The following is an 18005-nucleotide window of genomic DNA, read 5'->3' on the forward strand; positions in this document are numbered from 1 at the left end:
AAAGTAGACCAAAAATACTAAAATATGGGCAATTGTTTTTCTTTTGCCGAATGGAAATTGATCTTACTTCGGAAGAATGTTTTTTGGTTCGGAAATTTGGATTTTTTAACCTTTGCTATTACCTATGAGATTTCTATGGCTATTAGGGCCATGGTTGATTTTTGTTATTTTGGGTGGTTCTTAAAATTTATATCTGGTAACCCTGTCTACGAGTGATAAGTTAGTTATAGATACCACGGGCCACGGCATTCACTGTGTTTTATTCTAGAATTAACAGTAGTATAATTCAAATCGATAGATATTGAGAAAATTCTAAAGAAATGTAATAAGTTTTATTTAATGCAGCAATATTTTTATTGGAAGCTCGAAACACTCATGTTAGGCCGTCATTGCAGTACATCCAAGGCTTAGTAATTCTGCGGAGCGGCCTATTGTAAAATATAGAAAATGACTCAATATTTGCCTCAAAACCTCTTGGCCCTCTTTGCGCCAAGGGATCCTATTCCTTTTTTACCGCCACCAGATAAACTACCCCATGAAAAGAAAACTGCTGGTTATACTGGTGTTGGCCAATATGTTAATCTGTTTGAGGTAAACCATCTATCCCATTACTAAATTTACTTTTTATTTGTTTGAATCGAACAAATTGATAAGCTACAAGGGGTGCGTTCAACAACTAAAATAAGCTTTCTTGAAAAAGCGATTCGGATTTCAGTGATGTTTCAGAGGTTGTTGTACGACATTTTAAAATAATTTTTTTAACGATTCACATCGTGACGCGCTATAGGTTGTTGTAAAGTTTTATTTCCCTGATTGTGATTTCAGCGAATATATAAAATGGCGGAAGCTGAAAATCAAAAAAAGAAAAATTGCTATTTTGCTTATGAATGAACTTGGTAATGATGACGAGATTAAAGAAGATTTAATTAGATCATCCTTCAATTATCATCCTTAAATGTAACATTTACATACTCCATTGCCAAAAATTTCACCATTTGCTTTGCGCATGTGGTCAAATTGAAAAACCCTGTACAACAAATTGTTTTCATCCGATGGTCAGCGCTGAGCCTTTTGGAGTTGTTGAACGCACCCTATAAGCTTTATGGAAAATTTTGAATTAAATAAAATTGTAGATAGAAACAATAACAGGTGGTACAAATATGTCAATTTTAAAATACTGACTTAGATTAGTTAATTAAAAGATGTTTAACTATTGAAAAAGCTGTAAGCCCTCACACCAGGCGCGCCAGAAATGGATAAAAAATAACGCAAGTGGCGGAGACCACATCCGAGAAACCGGCGTGAATCGCTTTTAACACCCCTGTCAGTGTGACAGGAAGGACTTGCTGATGTAAAGTACAACAGATGGAGTTACAAACTAATATCCCGTGCCCCTGATTAAAGTTTGAGGGGGTGAACGAAAAAATGGCACTGAAATTTGCATTGAGATGTTAGCTAATAAAATATCTTTTAGTTAATTAATCCATGATATTGCGAAGGTAAGAATAATGAGATACTACATAATAAAATTGACAGGTTTTGCCTCTCAGCAAGCTTGTGGTACTGGGGTGAAAATTCAAATCGACTTTTTAGATTGCTAGTTTTCTCCTCACTAGTTGATGGGGTGTGTGTCCTGACCCCTGAGTTCAGAGTACTTAAGTTTTCCCTACACTAACTATTAAGATCTGAGACAGAGCTGATGAACCTTTCATTACACAATTGTGTTATGTCATCAGGGACGTGCTTAGAGGTCTCGTGGCCCCGGGCGAAATTGACAATTGTGAGTTTAGCGGCCCTCCGGTATATACATCCCTATGGTAAAATTTTAGCGGCCCTGGGCGACCGCCCGGCTCCCCACCCCCTAAGCATGGCCCTGTATGTCATTTATAATGTGTTGCGCTTGCATTAGGACTTTAAGAATCTGGTAGTAAATCTTGCATTATTAGGCTAGTAAATATAACGTAATATTGTCAGTATCAACCCTCAGGTATAAAATTATTAATGATTTATACTTTTCTAAGAACTTATAATAACTCTTATTAAATTTTAATTATATTCCTGTACTTTTCTGCTAATCAAATCTCATAAAAATTGGCAAAATTAGTGGAGTGCGTTCTATATAACAGAAATCTGTTAATCCTGGCTATATAAGCCAATTAAATTATTATAACTAGTCAATATCATTAATTTTAGAAAGCATTTTTCGTGTTTTTACTTTAATTAAAATATGATAAATAGGAAAAGCCTAATGCAGTAAAATCCTTCATTACATTTTTTAGATAACTTTAACAACATTTTGTTTCAGGATCCAAAAGATACTCCTCCCCCAGTCAAAATAGAAACTCGAGAAGAACGACAAGAGAGAAAAGTAATTTATTTTTAATAACGGCTTACTATATATTAATTAGTGTGGTTTTTATGTGTTATATTGCTATATCTGAGAACCAGTTCTGAGTTTTCAAATGTCCCCTCCAATTAAAAAATTAGCAAACCCTTATCCAAGGATTTTTATTTGACTAGGGTAAGTCCCATGTTAGCACTTAACATTATAATTAAAGAAAATTTTATCGAAAGTTGTCCAATCCTGCATAAATCATACAAATCAAAATGAAACCCTCTCGTAGCTGAAGCACAGCATTTCAATCTGTACTGACCCGTATTGGTGATTAAAGTAGTTGGAGGGTGAAAAACCATTACTGCCCAGTGGTTCGATATTCTTCGTAAATTTTAGTACTCAGAAGTAACTACTTAGCAAATAAAGAACATTTTAATATACGAAAAATATGTTAGTCACATTTTGAAGGAATCCTGAAAAAAAATTTGAGGGAATTCCAGATTTTACATGAACTCAGACCATTGGAATGCTCAAATACTACCCTTGCTGTCAGATCCCTCTTGTTTATATTTTTTGATAGTGCAGAGGCATATCTTTTTGCTAAGTTATTTTTTTAGCTTACATTTTATTAAAAACTCATTAATTATAGAGAAGAGAAAAAGCGGAACAAGTGGCGTATAAGTTGGAACAAGATATCGCACTTTGTTAGTAAATTTTTGGTACTTTATTTAATGAGTGTTTGAATTCAGATCTAGTAATTTTAAAACCACAATATTTGTTTCATAAATAGGGGATCCTGCTAATAATCCGGCATCAACATCTGATCCTTACAAAACGTTATTTATTGCAAGGATTGTAAGTTTCCACTTAAGTGCTTTGAGAATAATCTATAAAAATACTACGTTTAACTGAAATACAAATCTTTCCCAGAATTATGACACTTCTGAATCGAAGCTAAGGAGGGAATTTGAGGTTTACGGACCCATCAGAAAGGTAAAAGTTATATACATTGAAAGTTGAGTAAACATTTTACTAATTTATTTTTATTTTTTGCTTCAGATTGTTCTTGTACACGATAACAGTTCTGGAAAACCACGTGGATACGCGTTTATTGAGTATGAACATGAAAGAGATATGCATTGTGAGTACAAAATTTGGTTTTTACGCTTGGGAAAATTTCGATTACCATAATTGTGTAAAAAATTAGCATGCTTTAACAACTGAAGTTGGAATTGTGTCAGGAAAGGGGTTTGTCATTCTAAGGTAAAAAACAGCCCTAACTAAGATTATTATTTAGTGATACCAAGAATGTATACTTAAAGAGAATAACTATGTTGTGATGATTTATAGCGTTATTCACAATCTCCTTATGCTTGGAAAGTCATTTTCTTCCCCTAAAGAAAATCAAATCAGCCCTGTATCACATTCGTTCCTTAAAGCTTGCATCTTACTAACGCGATTGATGTTTTTCATTTTCCCTCGCTCATGATAGGGGAAATTTTGACCTTGATGGATCGTCTGAACATAGTAATTCTCCCAAAGTATAAATAGAAAAATTATCTTGGTCATATAATTTAAAGAATTTTTTTTGCTATTAAAATATTAAGTGTTGTTACACATCAGGTTTGAATTTGAAAATAGGAAATTTAACCTGATAATACACAAGTTGAAGGAAATATATTGCTTTATAAATTAGTGTTATAATGCCCATCATTTTTAGTCTAAGAAAGGGTTTTATTTTATTGGTACCTGGTATATCTTCAAGCTTTAATTCAATTATGAAGCATTATAAATTAATGTTTAGTAGTTTATCTGATATCTTAGGTGGTTGTGTATTCTATAATTTATAACAATGTATTCAGGTTAACAGAATGTGAGGCTGCAAATATAGCCTCTGTTTTCATGATTAACAGGTGTTATAATCTGCTTACACATAGAGATCACCAGAACAATGGAGGAAAAAGTGTCGTTATGTGTATATGAAATTATGAATACATATCCTCTGTTCACCTAAATACATTCTTGTTAATAATTATCTAATTCAATATTAAATGAAAGGCTGACTAAAGGCATTATTTTACAAATTGTTATAAAATGACCTTTAAAATATGCGCAAAAGCTGTTTCTGAAAAATGATAGAAATTAAAAAAAAAACATGGATTTGGTGTATGTAAATACACTTGTTACTCGTTTACACACTAGGAGCTTAATATCCGGTATAAATGGAATACTACACTTGCATGGTTGAAAGTTATTTGTATGTATAGTGAAATATTTCAACTAAAGGTATCTACAAAGGCAAAGGAATTCTCAAATAGTTAATTTTGAGTAATGCGCACCCATTACAATCCATATGCGTAAGAACAAAATATTAATTATTGTTGTTTTTATTATTATTATTATTATTATATAGTTTGAGCAATACCTGAGAATGTTTGAAGAATCTTAGACTATGGTATTTAAAGAACCAGCGTTATTTATAAGTATTTAATTGATAAAAAATCCAATAAAAGATTAGTTTTTTAATTTATAAATTATGAATTTCTATATTTCTGGCTCAGTAAGGACAGTTGCGTACTGTAATCTATCGCTGGTGCTAGGATTAGGAAATGAGACATAAAATATTTTGCCGGGCTATATAATTTTAGAGATAAAGACTCCTTTACTCCTCTACATAATGATTAAAAATCATTTTTAATGACGCTGGTCCAGTTCTTTAATACTAAATAAATGAGTCCGTTCTTAGTTGCCAACTTTGTTTCCTCGTGATATTTCAGTGCTTTGTGACTCAATTTAAGTCAAATGAGTTTGAATACCTTTATGAACCTGAAACGCTAAATTATAGGTGTCTGTGAGTGCTCTAGAATTGAGTCTGAGCACTTGGATTACTCTAACAAAAGTGACCGAGTCCTTCACCAAGGAATATACTCCTTTCATTGTCACCTTTAGAATCCTTAAATGGTTCACTCTCTCCCCAAACAATTTTTTTTGTGATTTAGCTCACCCAGTTTCTTTTAAAGTTTTCAAATAATATTTTTAAGTAATTTAAATAAGTTAAATTAAATTATCTTAATTTTAAACAGCTTATTGATAAATTTATGGCTAGAGTCAACCTACACTACAAATTTTACTAAAAAAAAGACTAAACCATTTTCTAGGATTCAAAGCTAGTTTAATTTTCCAGAATTTGGCATTGAATAACCAAAAAGGACTGACACACCCCTACTAAATGAAAATTTTTACATGCTATCTTCTATCTCAAAATAACTTGAAACTTCTAAAAAAATTAACCTTGATGGTTGGTTTTGCCTAATATAGGCCAACCATATTTTAAAACAATATACCAGTGGTTAGCTGGATCTGAGTAGTTATTTTTAGTTTGCTCTCTAATTATGAAGATTAAGGGCCTATTCACCAACATTTTTGTAAAAACTTTATTGGCCAACACCAATCCTAAACTGGGTTGCTACCTGTGAATGGAGAAAAAGGTTCCATGACATGTTGGACATATAAACTCTTTTGGTGATGAAGTTTTAAAAAGAACAATTGGTTTTTCATAATATTTAAATATATATAATTTTGATACACATCCCTTTGATTGTAAAAAAGGAAATAATAATATTAACATAACTAACTCTTATTAATTTAAATCGACACGTTTTGTAAAGAATTAGGAATAATTTTCTTTTTCGGTTAATGCGTGAAATCTCTGCAACATTTTGTGAAACAAGTGAACTAAACGCAACAAACTTGAGTAGGAAGCCATGTTAACTGGTAAAGGTTGGCACAAATATTGGCTTGTGTGAATAGGCTCTTACTTTTAAATTAAAGCACTATCATATGCATAGAGAAAGAAACTACACAGTTGTCTCAATTTAAAACACCTATCTTCAAATGAGCAACTCATTAAATAACTCCTTTAGAAGTGAAACGTGTTAAACTTTAGTGTGAAATCATTAATTATATTAGCTAGTCTGATTGTCATGATGCTAAGTATGAAAATATCTTATCTTCTAATTGAAATCTATTAAGTTGAGCATGTTTAGCAAACTTAAGCTATTAATTTCAATTACTTATGAAACCCTCCTTGAAATGAAGCATAATGTTGTTGCACAATGGTCTACAAAAACTGTAAAATACACTGTTAAATGTATCAAGTTATTTTGAAATTATCTGTGGTTCAACTTTCTGGCTTAGTTTGAATTGTGGAAAATGAAATTATTTGAAAAATCTAATTAATAATACTTCTGAAATTTTTGAGTAGTCTAAGGTTTTTCGGATATTTTGGGTACGTTCATCTGAGTTAACTCTAAATATTCAGAATTCAAATTATTGTTGGTAAGTGGCGATCAATGTGTATAGAAAGTCCCCGTGAGAACCTAAATAGTTTAAAATCTAAATTATGGAACATCAGCGAGAGGTGAGTTTCATATTGAGACTGTACAAAGAAAAATGTGGATTTCTTAAATAACTGGCAGAGGATAGAAGGAAAAAGAAAACGTAAGACAATAATGATACAGGACAGGTTTTCTTTCTTTTTGTTTTATCTAAATCGAGTCACATTAAACCACATTTATTTCTTATCGGTAAGAATCGATTAACTCCTCTCGTCTGTTTGTATCTCACCGCAGCCGGGTTTTTGGCGAGAATTTGGAAGTTTGGGTTGTGCCCTATCATATGAAAATCTCGATGTAGTAAAGCGCAGACTTTGGTTTGTATGAGTGTAAATGGTAAGACCATGGTAAGCCTTTGGTCGTAATATTCAGTTTTAAGGGAAAAATACGCTACTATAACCCTAGTTTGGAAGAACTTTTACTAGTTTTGTACATAACATGCGCTACTAAGAGATAAGCTATGGGTACCAGTACAAATTGATAGTTAATTTTACACACTTGCAATAATTTTTCATTCGAGTTAAACAAAAGTTTAAATTTCGGTTTAGTTCTTCACAATTTGAAAAAACACTTTACTTATTAAATAAGTAGCTACATTACATCCTTACAGCCATTTTAGCGAACATAATATAGTACGAATAAGGTGTTTTAGGAAATTTTGCATGTATTACAGATTATTTTTGATTTCATATTTGGTATGGAAAACATTGTTAAAATTTAAGGCCATCAGCATAGCATCAATTATCCTAGTTTTTCATGTGTTCGTGATGTGCGTAAGGCTAATTTAATCACTAAAAACCAAACTTCAGATAATTAATACAATGATAACAAACCAAATATTATGGTTTTAAATTTATGACTTGATGATGTACCGAAAAATACATAGAATTTTCTCTTAACCCTCTACAAAATGAATATATTTTTGTGTCACTCCTTCCCAAAATACTGATGAATTAGCCTAAATATTCCGTATACCTCAGTTTTACCACTTTCATGGATGTGGTTAGATTTTATACATACTTAACTGAAATTTATATGGGCTAGGGAAATGTTTGGAGATAGTAAGGTAGTTGCAATCAGAATAATTATTTTATGAATGTCCTTTTGTTGGAAATGGAACCAAGCGCTTGAAGAGCTAACTGGCTTGAATGATAACAACTATACAAATTAAATAATTGAGCTTTTGGGGTTATAAAATTTGAAAATTTCCAAGTACGCGTAACTAATGTTGAAAGAAACTTCGGTTGGCCAGGGGAACAATTGTGTTTTTGTTGAATTCAGTGCTACCACTGTCTGCCTTTTATTAGTCCTTAAGATTTTCAGCCATATTTTATTATTCCCAAAAGTGGAATAGGACTCTTGATAGAGGGGTAGTTATAAATATGAACGTGTTTAATTTCAATTGAATAATTCATTATGGAACTAAACAATTTTAAACGAGTTTTATAATGTAAGTAGTAAAACTGGTAACAAAGATGATTAAAATTGTTTAGTTTCTGGAATTACATAATTTTGTTATGGCAAGGTAAGTTTTAATGGCACTGCTTAAGTAAAGGTAGGTTATCTTTCAGGTATGGAATAATTTTTGTTAAACCAAGATGTCTAAAACTTTCCTGGGTTTCGTATTTTTTTCTCGTTCCCTTATAGCTGCCTATAAACACGCCGATGGTAAGAAAATTGATGGTAGAAGAGTTTTGGTTGATGTAGAACGTGGAAGAATTGTGAAAGGATGGTTACCAAGACGTCTGGGTAATGTTAAAGTCATTTTTTTTAAAGAGCAAATATTCAGGGCTAAAAATGTTTGTTCTTGGCTGCACACTATTCATTGCTTTTTTGTTTAGCTTTTTTAATGTTTAACAAAAACCATTTGATTGTTATTCTGATGAGACGCATGTATGCGGGTAGGCCTTTTAACTACTACAGAGCTCATTTCCAATTAGGTGATAAAATTGTTTACTCCCCCTTAAACATGAAAATAATGAACAGATAAGTTTTAACATTCTAAATTAATCATTGTGACAACATTGGATTCAATATTATTATATTTTGATTACAAAGAATCAAGCCAAAACAGGTGCCAAGCTTAAAATAAGTTTTTAAAATTATATTATGCAGTTTAACTTGTTAAATACTGTATTTCACAAACCAGCATACTAATTTTAAATGGTAAACTGATATATTTATAGTGGCATTTTTAATATTTTTTACAACATTTTGAACAACTTAAATATACCCTAATTTTATTCTTCTGGTGTTGTTGTTAAAATATAATACGTTTCATACAGGTGGTGGCTTAGGTGGAACCCGTCGTGGAGGACCCGAGGTAAATGTGAAACACTCTGGACGAGAAGATTCTCGTTTAGATGGTAGCTATTTGTGAGTATTATTTACAAATCCTTCAGTTATAAAGTAGAATTTTTAGTGTTACATGTAATTTAATAATTTCAGAGAAAGAGAACGGGGTGATAGGGAACGGGGTGATAGAGATAGGGAAAAACGAAGAAGTCGCAGTAGAGATAGGGATCGCAAACGTCGTAGCAGAAGCAGGTGTGTGTTTCATTTTGTAAAAAAATAACTAGTTGTTATGATAAATGTCTTGTTTTTAAGGGATCATCATCGTGATAGAGATCGTGGCCGTGATCGAAGCATGAGTGGGTTAGATAAAACTGAAGAAGCCCTTAATGGGTTGGGTGCTGAAGTTAAAAAACGTGATCGTCGAAGAAGTCGCTCTCGAGATAAAAGTGGTCGAGATCGTGATAGAGACAGAGATCGTAAAAGAAGGAGGAGTCGTAGCAAAAGCAGAGACAGAAAACGTAGGGACAGAGGTGACCGGGAAGAACGCAGGTAAATTATTGGTTGAAATATTTCTTCTGATTTTTTCTTTACCTTAATTTTAAGTGATTTATTCTTCCTCAAAGAGTAGACAACTTTTGAGTTAAAATTTCACATTTTACCAAAATCCTTTTTCCTAAATTCAGGAATAGAGGAGATAAAGAAGATCGCCGAAATCAAGATGATCATATGGATGGAGTGGTTATAAAGCAAGAACCAATTGATGAAGGATATGACCAAGCAGAGTACGGTTACAATAATTCAGATCCTCAAGATTATGCAAACACCACATTTAAAACTGATAATGATGATGATGGATACGGCTATAACAATGATGGCTATTCTAATTAGCCAAAACTTCATGACTTTCGTATAAATTTACTGCTTTTCTCGTTGTTTAAAATTTTTATACATTTTGGCCAAAAGTATTGAATTACGGTAATTTGGTTTAATGTAAAGTTTTTAATAGACAGGTAAGTATATTGAATAATCAACATTTTCACAAGCAGAATTTAACAAGTTTTAGTTCTCCAATTTTCATTCGTGCATATTGTGTCTTGAAACAATAAAATCCATTCAACCATTATTGTTGAGCATTTATTTGGTGTATACCTTCAAAAACTTATGGGTTTTCCCTTGTTTATTTATATCATAAGTAATATAATACCCCTATGACACTTGAAGCCTTGCTCATTCATCCTTTGTTCAAAGATAAATCAGTAAAACGATTAGCAACTCTAGGTGGTTTCTTTTCACCTGTGCTCTAACTACATTCATGGGTACGTTCAGTAACTTGAAACAAATTCAACGGTTAAAGATTTAGAAACCGGTTTTTTACTGTCTGATTTTTTGGACTTCCGGTATGGCGTTACGTTGCTCAACCGATTGAAACCATTTCAACCTGCTGGGGGAGCCCGTTCATTTGTAGCGTGACGTCACAACGACCTAAGGAAAGTAATGGCGTTTAACCGATTGCGTGAGTACAGAAAAGCGTTCAGTAGCTCTTGACGTAACGCTGCAAATGATATGCAATGGTTCAGATACCGCTGCAGGAGGTCCGATTAGTCTTACTGAACGCAGCCATGGCTACGTTCAGCAGCAGTCAACGGAAAAAACCCGATGGATTTGATATTTTCCACCGATGAGCTTTTTCGTCATAATGACGTCGTAAGTTGTTGAACGCTTTTATTCAGTCATCGGTGTTTTTTAAAATGCCGTAGCTTTTATAGTAGTTTTACGTCAGTAATCGGAACAACCGACTCCTCCAGCCGATGACTATCGTGACGTCAAAACCAGAAACGCGACAAAGCGTACAGTAGGAAACCGATGTCAACGTACCCCTAATTCTTCTGTTGCCTACGAGCACGCGGCGAAAACGAAATTAGAGCGGCTAAATACCCATTAAGCCTAAAAATGGCGGTATTTAAATTCTCGGAATATCACGATACCGGAAGTTGGATTAGATTAGATCACGGCATTTCGATTTTTTTAGTGTCAGTGTGAAGAAAGGATGTAGTAAAAAATTTCCCCATGTCATACTAAGGGTATCATATTACTTATGTCATAAGCCTATCAACCCTAAGTTTGAATCGAAAGGCAGTGTTGGTTCAAGCTAACGACTGTCGAAAGTACAGCGCTAAATCTACCCGGTGGCGGAAAAGAGAAACGTCACACGTCTCGCAATGCATGATGCCAGCTGCTTAAGTAAGAGAGAGGTGCGTAGAGAGAGAAAGGGGGAAGGAAGAAGCTTCAATTTATCTCTACCAGGTGCTGATACTATCGCCTGATTTCTTTTTCGCCCGTCCCGTGGTCGTACAACGGGCGCTATGCGCGTTTCAAACTTAGGGTTGATAGGCTTATGCTTATGTCAATTATATTATTTGGCGGTCACTTATCAAAGGTTTTCCGAAAATATTGATTTATAATGGACTGGTTCATAAACCATTTAAAACCCCTTTTGGAACAGGAGTAGTTTTGACTACCCAACACCAGGGTAAGGACAGGCCATTGAGTTGGGAATATTAATCTAGATGTCCAATCGAAACGTCGGATTTCAGTATTTCGCGAAACAAGTTTTTAAAAATAAGAATACTGTCGTCTGCTCCCATCGGCGTCCCAAATGACGAGAAAACGTTATCATTCTATCCGTGGTGCCGTCTATCTCTCAATGATTCGTTCAAATAAGACGCGTTTTCAAGCAAAAAAAAAATTTTCTTCAAAATAATGGATGGCGCCACGGGTCATATGATAACGTTTTCTCGTCATTTTAGAGCAGACGGCACATTCGTATTTTTCAAAAACTTGTTTCGCGGGGAGCAGATTTGATTGGATCTCTAAATTAATATTCCCAACTCAATGGGCCAGGCCAAGAGGAAATTTCCAATAGGGGCTTAAATCAAGGATCCTATATGTTAGAAGGATATGAGGCGAGGGACGAAAAATGGCAACGCCGACGGTGGGTCATGTGCTTCTTCCATGTTTTGTCAAGGACAAAACATGGAGGAAGCAAAGCCAAAATTTGTCCTTGAGGTAATAGAAACAAGACGTCCCACGTTTAGAGGCTCTCTTAATATCGACGGCGCTTTGAAAACACGGGCTGGCTGGAGGGCGACCTATCCTTCTAGCATATAGGATCCTTGCTTAAATAAATCATCCTCCAACTAAATCGCCAAGAAGTAATATTTCCGAGAGCCAGGACCCGAAATATTGTTTATATAGTGTTTGTTGAAATAATGTAAGGAAAAACGGGCAACTGAGGACCAATTTCCCCGTTTTAATTCGCTTGATAGTGCTGCCTCGTGAAGAAATCCGAGAAAACACGGCGTGACGCTGGTACCAGATTTTTTTCACTTTTGCTTAAAACATTCAACACTTATCTCTTTAAAAAAATGGGGGATTAACTGAAACTTCTTGTAATAGTAATTTGGTTAAAACATTCATCGCAATGAGAACCAAACATTGTTATCTACACAAGATTTTGGTTCAATTTTATCTACCCAAAGACTTATGAAACTTCAGTTTTAGGCATAGTTACAAGTATGTCTGTTCACAAATTTAGGTCATCCACTTTTAGGTAAAACTATTTATCATTGTTTACTATTTTATTGGCTGCTGAAAATGTATTAAAATGGTGCCTTATCGATAAGTAATGACTAAAGTAATAAGTTAAAGCAATATATATTTAAAGTTAATTTAATCCTTTCAAAAAATAGGCTTTTACATTTTTTTAACGAAGTGACTTTACAAAAATATCCCGGAATGTATTTACTTTCAGTACATTGGTTACCAAACCTTTACACCAATAAATCATTTTGAAATTATTTTTACAGATGATACAAGCCTAATTATATTAAGGATTTAGAAGGTTCTTTTTTACTAAATAAGGTATAACAATAAATTTATCCTAAAATTAAAGCTTGGTTTAGAAAAGTAAATCCTTAATTTCATCATACAAAACTAAGACGAACGCTCCACCAGTGCCACGTATTACGTTGGAAAAGGCTCCCTTGAAAAAAGCTCCACTGCCCTCTGTTTTGTAGATTTTACCCCAACAATGAATGGTGCTCTTGTACATCAACTCGCTCTTGGCTCTACCACTCTGCATCATCATACGACGTCTGACTGTGTCAAATGGGTATGAAATAATACCAGCTACTGTTGTGACAGTTTGCGCTATCATCCAGGAAACAACAAGTGGAGTTGTTTTGGGATTTGGTAGCATGCCCTTTGCAGTGTCAAAGAAGCCAAAATACGCTGCTCTGTAGATAATAATTCCTTGTACAGACACATTAAAGCCTCGATATAGCCCTTTAAGTCCATCAGACTTATAGATTTTCACAAGACAATCGCCAAGTCCATTGAATTCACGAGTAGACCCTGCTTTACCAATGTCAGCTGCTAATCTAGTACGAGCAAAGTCCAAAGGATAGACAAAGCACAAGGATGTTGCGCCAGCAGCACCACCAGATGCCAAGTTCCCCATAAAATAGCGCCAGAACTGTGTGTGTTTATCAACACCACCCAAAAAGACTTGCTTGTACTTGTCTTTAAAAGCAAAGTTTAAGGCTTGAGTAGGAAAGTAACGGATGACATTGGCCAGATTTCCTCTCCAAAAACTTAAGAATCCTTGTTCTTTTGGAATTCTGATGAAGCAATCAACCATTCCTGAAAATAAATAGTTCATTAGAAATTGGTAATATTAGTAATTTAAAGAGTTAAGCGAAACGATTGAAAATCAGTTCATTTTAGGACATCATAATTTAATCAGCATTACGTCCCTGAATGTTTATTCATCATGTGAAACCGAATTTGATTGAAATTCAAAACATGCATAGATTTAATGAAAAATTTAAGTGGGTTGCCTTCTCTAAAACGTTTTCTTATGACCTTTATTGTTTTATAAAAATTTTACTAAGCTTAGTATTAGTAGTCAGTGTATTCCATAAATGAGAAATACGCGACCCAAAAAAATCGTAGAGGTAGAACACAGCACTAACAAAGCTGGCATATCTCCCAAAAAAAAACCCCAAGGTCTTTTTACAGGTACATAGATAATATAGAAAGCGTAAGCCAGTGCTTAAGCTGGGAATATTTTTATACCTAAAACATATACTTGTAAAATGTAATAATTTAGTATTTACTAAGATATTTAAATTACTTAAAAAAGTCGGTATAATTATCAACTAACCCTAAATCCAACATGGCGTCAAAGAGTTCGCATGGCGGCATGTGGTTTGCGCAAGGCTTACCATAAACTAGAATTACCTTTATATTGTTTGTCGACGGCAATTTGTTTGGACGCATGTTGAACTTGAAGCAATAGTTTCACCCTTTCAATGGGAGCTACAGCAGTTTTGGATATTGCAGCGGCAACTCCACCGGCGACAAAATCCTTAGCAAAAGATACGGGATCGAAACCAGACATGTTTCCTCTTCGAAATTTAGCGTCTGAAAGACCGATTTGCCGGCTAATATCTGTTGCGTCACCAATCAGGCGGGCTTATAACATGCGACGAGCACGCCTTCCGTTCCAGTTTTTACCACAACATTTCGTAAAAAATTCAACAATTTATTATTTTTTGTAAACATCTCTTCATAAAAAGTTGTAATAGAGAAAATGAATCTGAAAAATTCATTTTTATTTTAGAAAAAAGCGCAATATACATATTTCAAAAAAATTATTGAAATATTACTTTTTATCCAATGAGGAAAGCGTGTTTTCAAAGCTCCAACTAATACAGGGTCGGTTCATAAAGCCAGTTTTCCAAATATCATTTATTTTTACCTGCCCAATCGATATTAAAGAGACCATGTCCTTTTCCTAACAAATGAAAGATCTTATAGGAAGGGCTACAAGCCTTTAACGATAAATAAAATAGACTCACTTCATTGCCGTTTGTTGAGCCCAATTTCCTTTCTAAAATGTTCTGGTTCTTGTCTTTTTGCAACCTCAAAAGAACTTGATGACACGTTCTATATTTGAAAAATAGTAAATACCATTTATCCTGGATCTACTCGTAAACTGAAGATGAAAATTGGGCAAAATTGCGACAAAATATAATCTATAAATTTGGGTTTTGGAACTGGGATTTTAGAACGCATCTTAGTGCACCCACAACTTCGGTTAAAATAATTCCTCTCCTGAGCAACGCGCAAAATCTGTTAGCAGCTATATTTAGCTTTCCAAAAGGGTGGAATAATCGATGCAAGGATTCACTCAACGCGGGCAAGTAGGGAATTGTATACTCCCAATTGGAAAGCATAGGATCGAGAGCGCAAAGATGTCTATCCTTAGCAGCTGCTATTCTCTGGGATTCGGGTTAGACTCACTGCGCAGATGTCACCAACGGAGTCTGGGCGGTTGGGCAACAAAAATCGAAGTGTTAAAGGAGAGTGACGTCATTGGGACCTTCAGCCTGCAAAGTCATTCTCTTCAGCCGGGAAGCCGCAGCGAGAAACAGCACCGGGAACACAGCTCCTACTAGTCGCCGGGAAGAAGGTAAACCGTTAAATATCAGCAAGTAAAGAGGCGATCTTCCTAGAGAGAAGGTACTAGTTCCATTAAATCAATTTCGAACACCAAATCAAAGACCATCAACCAGCAAAAATGCCGCTTGATCTTGCGAATTTCGCCAAAGATTTCGTAGCTGGGGGAGTCGCCGCCGCCATTTCCAAGACCACCGTCGCCCCAATTGAAAGAGTTAAATTACTTCTTCAAGTACAACATGTCTCCAAGCAAATCGCCAAGGACCAACAATACAAAGGTGATTTTCAATTATTTAATATAATTTTTTTTATATATAACCTTTAACCAACACGAGATCATTCCCGTAACCCTAAAAAAGTACCGGCACATTAATCAGTTTTTGTAATGGCCGCGAATCGATAAACCAATGTCGAATAGCGTGTCCTTCAGACGGAAATAATAAATATGAAATTGGTAAATAATTTCAATTTACGGCTGACCAAAAATATTAGAAGCAGAGCCTATCTCTGAAAATTATAATCTAAATTTTAAATTGGACAGTTATCCTCGACACACCTATCGCCGGCGTAAAGAAGCCGCCGCTCTAGGGAGAGTCCTTCGAAAAACAATCGATAGAGGTCACGAGGTGTATAATACTTGTCTCGCATACAACCGTATTAATAGATTGACCCTAAATTTCAAAGGACAAGTGGAAGGTTACGGTTCCGCTATTGCTGGAACCGATTTAAAGGGGCCACCGTTATAATTACAACGGAACGCGTGTACTCCCCAGATCCGAGCATATTTTTACATCTTGGTCGGAAGCCAGGTCTCTCGGATTGAGAATGAGCGGTTGCAGGCCTGATTTCTATTATTTTTTCCCTTCGCTCAATTCGCTGGCACATTTTGACCTACAAAAGAAAACCGATGACGCAACTTGTTTTAATCCTCCGTAATGAATGACTGGCTAAATACGTACCACTCTTTTTATTTCTTTAATAATGCGTTACAATACAGACGTAGTTCTTTATCTTAAATTTTTTGAAACGATCAATAATTATTTGAAATTAACTTGAAAATAAGTAAAGTGGCAGAAACCCAAGTTATTGAGGATGGCTGGTTATAATTATGTCAGATCAAGGGGGCATATCTACTTTTTGGTTTTTAAATTAAGGTGTTAATTAAATTTTTAGGTATGGTCGACTGTTTCGTCCGAATTCCCAAGGAGCAAGGATTTTTAAGTTTCTGGAGAGGAAACTTGGCCAATGTCATCAGATATTTCCCTACTCAAGCTCTCAACTTCGCTTTCAAGGACAAATACAAGCAGGTCTTTTTGGGCGGCGTGGACAAGAACACTCAATTCTGGCGATACTTCCTCGGCAACTTGGCATCCGGTGGAGCTGCTGGCGCCACTTCTTTGTGCTTCGTATATCCCCTAGATTTCGCCCGTACCAGGCTGGCCGCCGATACTGGTAAAGCGGGAGCCGGGAGGCAATTTAACGGTCTCATCGACTGCTTAAAGAAGGTATCTAAGGCCGACGGAGTCGTCGGTCTTTACAGAGGCTTCGGCGTCTCCGTGCAAGGTATCATCATTTACAGAGCGGCTTACTTCGGCTTCTTCGACACGGCAAAGGGCATGCTTCCCAACCCCAAGACGACGCCACTCGTCGTCTCCTGGATGATCGCTCAAGCCGTCACCACCGTTTCCGGTATCATTTCCTATCCTTTCGACACTGTTCGTAGGCGTATGATGATGCAGAGTGGAGTACCGGTCGCCGAGCGACAGTACAAAAACACACTACACTGCTGGGGCAAGATCGCCAAGACCGAAGGCAGCGGAGCTTTCTTCAAGGGAGCTTTCTCTAATGTTCTCCGTGGCACCGGAGGCGCTTTCGTACTCGTTCTATACGACGAAATTAAGGCCTTTTTATTTTAATAAAAATCTTTAAAAATGAGGAAATAAAAATAAAAAATTGAGGTACGAAATATTAATAGGCCGTATTAAAGGATTTTGCTGGATTTTTGAGCCATCTTTTTATTTTTCTTCCTCCCAGTAACGATAATGGTTACGTAAACCCATTCGTAGATTCGATTCGAACAGCGTAGCGAGATGGCTTATATAACTATGTTGGACTTTTTAATAGGGTCTATTAAGATGAAGGTTTTAAGACCGACACACGGTAAATTCCACTTCGGTCAAATTAATTCTGTATAGTTTTAAAGAGAAACAAAGATTTTTATTTTGTAGTTATGTACAGCCACCCCAAGAAGTCCTCCGCTAGGTCATATAATTTATTTTTAATTTAGGAATAATCATGTTGAAACGTTAAGATTGAAATAACGTCAATAAATACAACCGCCACCGTTTATAGGTTAATTTTTAAATTTTTGAGAAAATAAAATGGTCCTTAGGTAAAAAGACTATAATATAACGATCCTTATAGGCTCATTTTCAAATTCAGATTTCATATTTTCAAGT

At 35.1% G+C, this 18005-nt stretch overlaps 3 protein-coding genes across 3 annotated transcripts; 2 read left to right on the forward strand and 1 right to left on the reverse strand.

The window, feature by feature from the left end:
* Nucleotides 1–201: 201 nt before the first annotated feature.
* On the forward strand, nucleotides 202–10110 carry snRNP-U1-70K (small ribonucleoprotein particle U1 subunit 70K). Its single transcript, XM_090171353.1, has 11 exons — nucleotides 202–591; nucleotides 2306–2368; nucleotides 2985–3039; nucleotides 3126–3190; nucleotides 3266–3328; nucleotides 3395–3476; nucleotides 8377–8478; nucleotides 9015–9105; nucleotides 9178–9276; nucleotides 9337–9573; nucleotides 9708–10110. Exons 1-11 carry the CDS (start codon nucleotides 448–450, stop codon nucleotides 9910–9912), a joined length of 1206 nt encoding a protein of 401 aa, XP_090027479.1. The 5' UTR covers nucleotides 202–447; the 3' UTR covers nucleotides 9913–10110.
* A 2627-nt stretch (nucleotides 10111–12737) lies between these two features.
* LOC149947687 (ADP/ATP translocase 3-like) lies at nucleotides 12738–14549 on the reverse strand. The gene is made up of 2 exons (XM_090174197.1): nucleotides 14326–14549; nucleotides 12738–13725 (listed from the first exon to the last, which is right to left on the reverse strand). Exons 1-2 carry the CDS (start codon nucleotides 14483–14485, stop codon nucleotides 12983–12985), a joined length of 903 nt encoding a protein of 300 aa, XP_090030323.1. The 5' UTR covers nucleotides 14486–14549; the 3' UTR covers nucleotides 12738–12982.
* A 904-nt stretch (nucleotides 14550–15453) lies between these two features.
* Nucleotides 15454–17545, forward strand: LOC149947688 (ADP/ATP translocase-like). Its single transcript, XM_090174198.1, has 2 exons — nucleotides 15454–15824; nucleotides 16720–17545. The coding sequence occupies exons 1-2, from the start codon at nucleotides 15668–15670 to the stop codon at nucleotides 17460–17462; spliced, it is 900 nt and encodes a 299-aa protein (XP_090030324.1). The 5' UTR covers nucleotides 15454–15667; the 3' UTR covers nucleotides 17463–17545.
* Nucleotides 17546–18005: the final 460 nt, after the last annotated feature.

This window comes from Leiobunum rupestre, chromosome 4 (assembly GCF_980474605.1).
Source record: "Leiobunum rupestre chromosome 4, qqLeiRupe1.1.hap1, whole genome shotgun sequence".
Lineage (NCBI taxonomy): Eukaryota > Metazoa > Arthropoda > Arachnida > Opiliones > Sclerosomatidae > Leiobunum > Leiobunum rupestre.